We start from the raw sequence: 2240 nt of genomic DNA, 5'->3' as shown, positions 1-2240 counted from the left end.
TCCAAAAGCTGGAACTTTTCACGATTGATAGCAACACTAAAATCGCTCAACGTACACATTGGTAAGGAATTTTTGAAAATAATATATTAATTTTTAAATAAGCAAATGAAGGTGACATTTCAGCAGTGGTAAAATATTGGAAGATTCGGCACCAGAAATTTGTACATTTAATGCGAAGAAACGACAATTCACGTGCGCATTCGTTCCATGATCATTGTCGATCATGTTGTATTTGTTCAACAAATGCCATAGTCGTTCTTTTTTTTGGCCAGTTGAACCATTCATGAGTCAAGTAATATCAAGTCGGTCACCAACAACCCACTTCCCCAAAAACCACAGGATGCTGTGTCGAACCTGCGCCTGCAGGTAGCCCATTTGAGGACAGGTCCCGAATGCCAGGAACCAAATCATCCCCAACAAACACACCGCATTCCACAAGTGCATCTCGAACAACAGTCGTGTGGTTCGTGGTTCCATCGACATCTGGGGCACCGATTCGAGCATCCGTTTCTTTTTCTCGAAAATTTGATTCCCAACCATTGCCATTTCGGTCGCCCAGTCGGCCAAATCTTCTGAATAATTTTTCACCATTTTCACCCATTCCGCGTAAGTGATCTCGGCTCGCTTTTTCGTCGCCTTGAACGGCGCAGTCAAATGGTAATTGAAAGCGGATAAAAAATTTTCCAAGCTCTGGTTCACTGAATCCATGGTCACTCGACACTTCACACTTCCAACACTGTTCTGTCACTCTGATCGATTTACCAATTGCACTTGTGAAAAATGGTTTTAAAGAACTTTTAAACATTTCACGTTTAAAACTCAAATTGTTTAAATTTAAAGCATTGATCGCTTTTTTAATCTTTAAACCATTGTCAAGTCGGTGTGTAACAACGAATTCACTACCGGTTGACAATTTTTCACTTTTTTCAATTTATCAATTAATCATATCAAAACAACCATCTTGAAATAGCTTTCTAATCATCTGTATGCTATGGGTCAACTTTTCGCCACAACGGTAACAAGGTTAACTGAAACTGAAATTTGCCGAACAAATTGTGTATAACATTGTGAAAATTCTTCTTTTCTTATCTTTTCATTTTATCAAAACATAATCAAATTTGACAATTAATCACATGTCGCAATATTTTTAGTATTTATTTATTTTTTATTCTTAATATAATCGAAGTGGTGTGCTTTTGAACTTTGTCGCTTTTTCATTTTAAACGAAATTGGAATACAAAATGTTTATTATCACAATCAATTCGTTCAAAAACATGCACAAGTTTGATTTTTCATCAACCGTCAAACATAACATCATTAGTATACTTTTTGATTTTCAGGTTACTACATAATGCTTTATTCAATCTTTTCACAAATGTATACATATATCGACTTTTCAAAATCTACTGTACATAATTGATTTTGTAAAGATTCTATGTTGGGAAAATGAAATCCTAGCACAACATAATAAAAATTTTATTTTATTAAAATAACAATTTTCAAAAACACTTTCACATTCTTTTAAAAAGTTTGTACGTTTAATCATATTTGGCTCTTCATATTGTCAAATTTTAATGTACCTATCAATCATTTTGTTTAGAACGATCGTTTATTAATTTGCAAATATTTGTTGCATACGTGCAAAGATGTGTAATTCCATTAGCAAGCAGATTAGCTCAGTCACGAATTCACCAGTGTGGAAAAAAATTGTTCTGGGTACAGCTTCCGGATTGTACGCTGCATTTCAAAAATACCACTCGAAACACGTCTAAAATGTGTACATTTTTTAAGCATAACCGGCTATTGTGGCACCAAATATGGGAAAATGATTGCATTGGCTGTTGGCGGAAGTTTAATTATATTTTTGGTAAGCAATTGCGGCTATTTGATGAACTGTTATAAAAAAATTTTAAAAGTTTATTAATACTTGTATCCCTTATATCAATATTGTTCTGTATATGATTTTTTCTTTGATCTATTGCGTCCGTTTAGATGGCATTACAAAGAAAAGGCGGCGTTTTGGACTTCGATGCACTGGACGAGAAGGCAAAGGAAGCTCTGGATATGATGGAAGAACGTTTGCGCCAGAATAATGCTAACTTGTCGAAGGTTTGCTTTGATCGTTAATGGTTTGAATTTTGTCAATTTGATCATCATTATTTACAGATGAAAAGATTTTTGAAGCGAGAAAGCTTTTTAGTGGGCGGCTTTTGCGCTGGCCTGTTGTTGGGATTTGGCTG

At 34.9% G+C, this 2240-nt stretch overlaps 1 protein-coding gene across 1 annotated transcript; it reads left to right on the top strand.

Annotated features, from left to right (window-relative positions):
* Positions 1–303: 303 nt before the first annotated feature.
* On the top strand, positions 304–2127 carry Tsp_12503a (conserved hypothetical protein; the record flags this gene model as incomplete). Its single annotated transcript, XM_003367846.1, has 4 exons — positions 304–606; positions 1601–1766; positions 1792–1867; positions 1993–2127. Coding segments are annotated over 4 exons (680 nt in total), but the record flags the coding sequence as incomplete, so codon positions are not given.
* Between the last annotated feature and the right edge of the window lie 113 nt (positions 2128–2240).

This window comes from Trichinella spiralis (assembly GCF_000181795.1).
Source record: "Trichinella spiralis strain ISS 195 chromosome Unknown Scfld3581, whole genome shotgun sequence".
NCBI classification, from domain to species: domain Eukaryota; kingdom Metazoa; phylum Nematoda; class Enoplea; order Trichinellida; family Trichinellidae; genus Trichinella; species Trichinella spiralis.
Note: the sequence above shows the minus strand (reverse complement) of the source record. Positions and strands in the feature narration are given on the sequence as shown.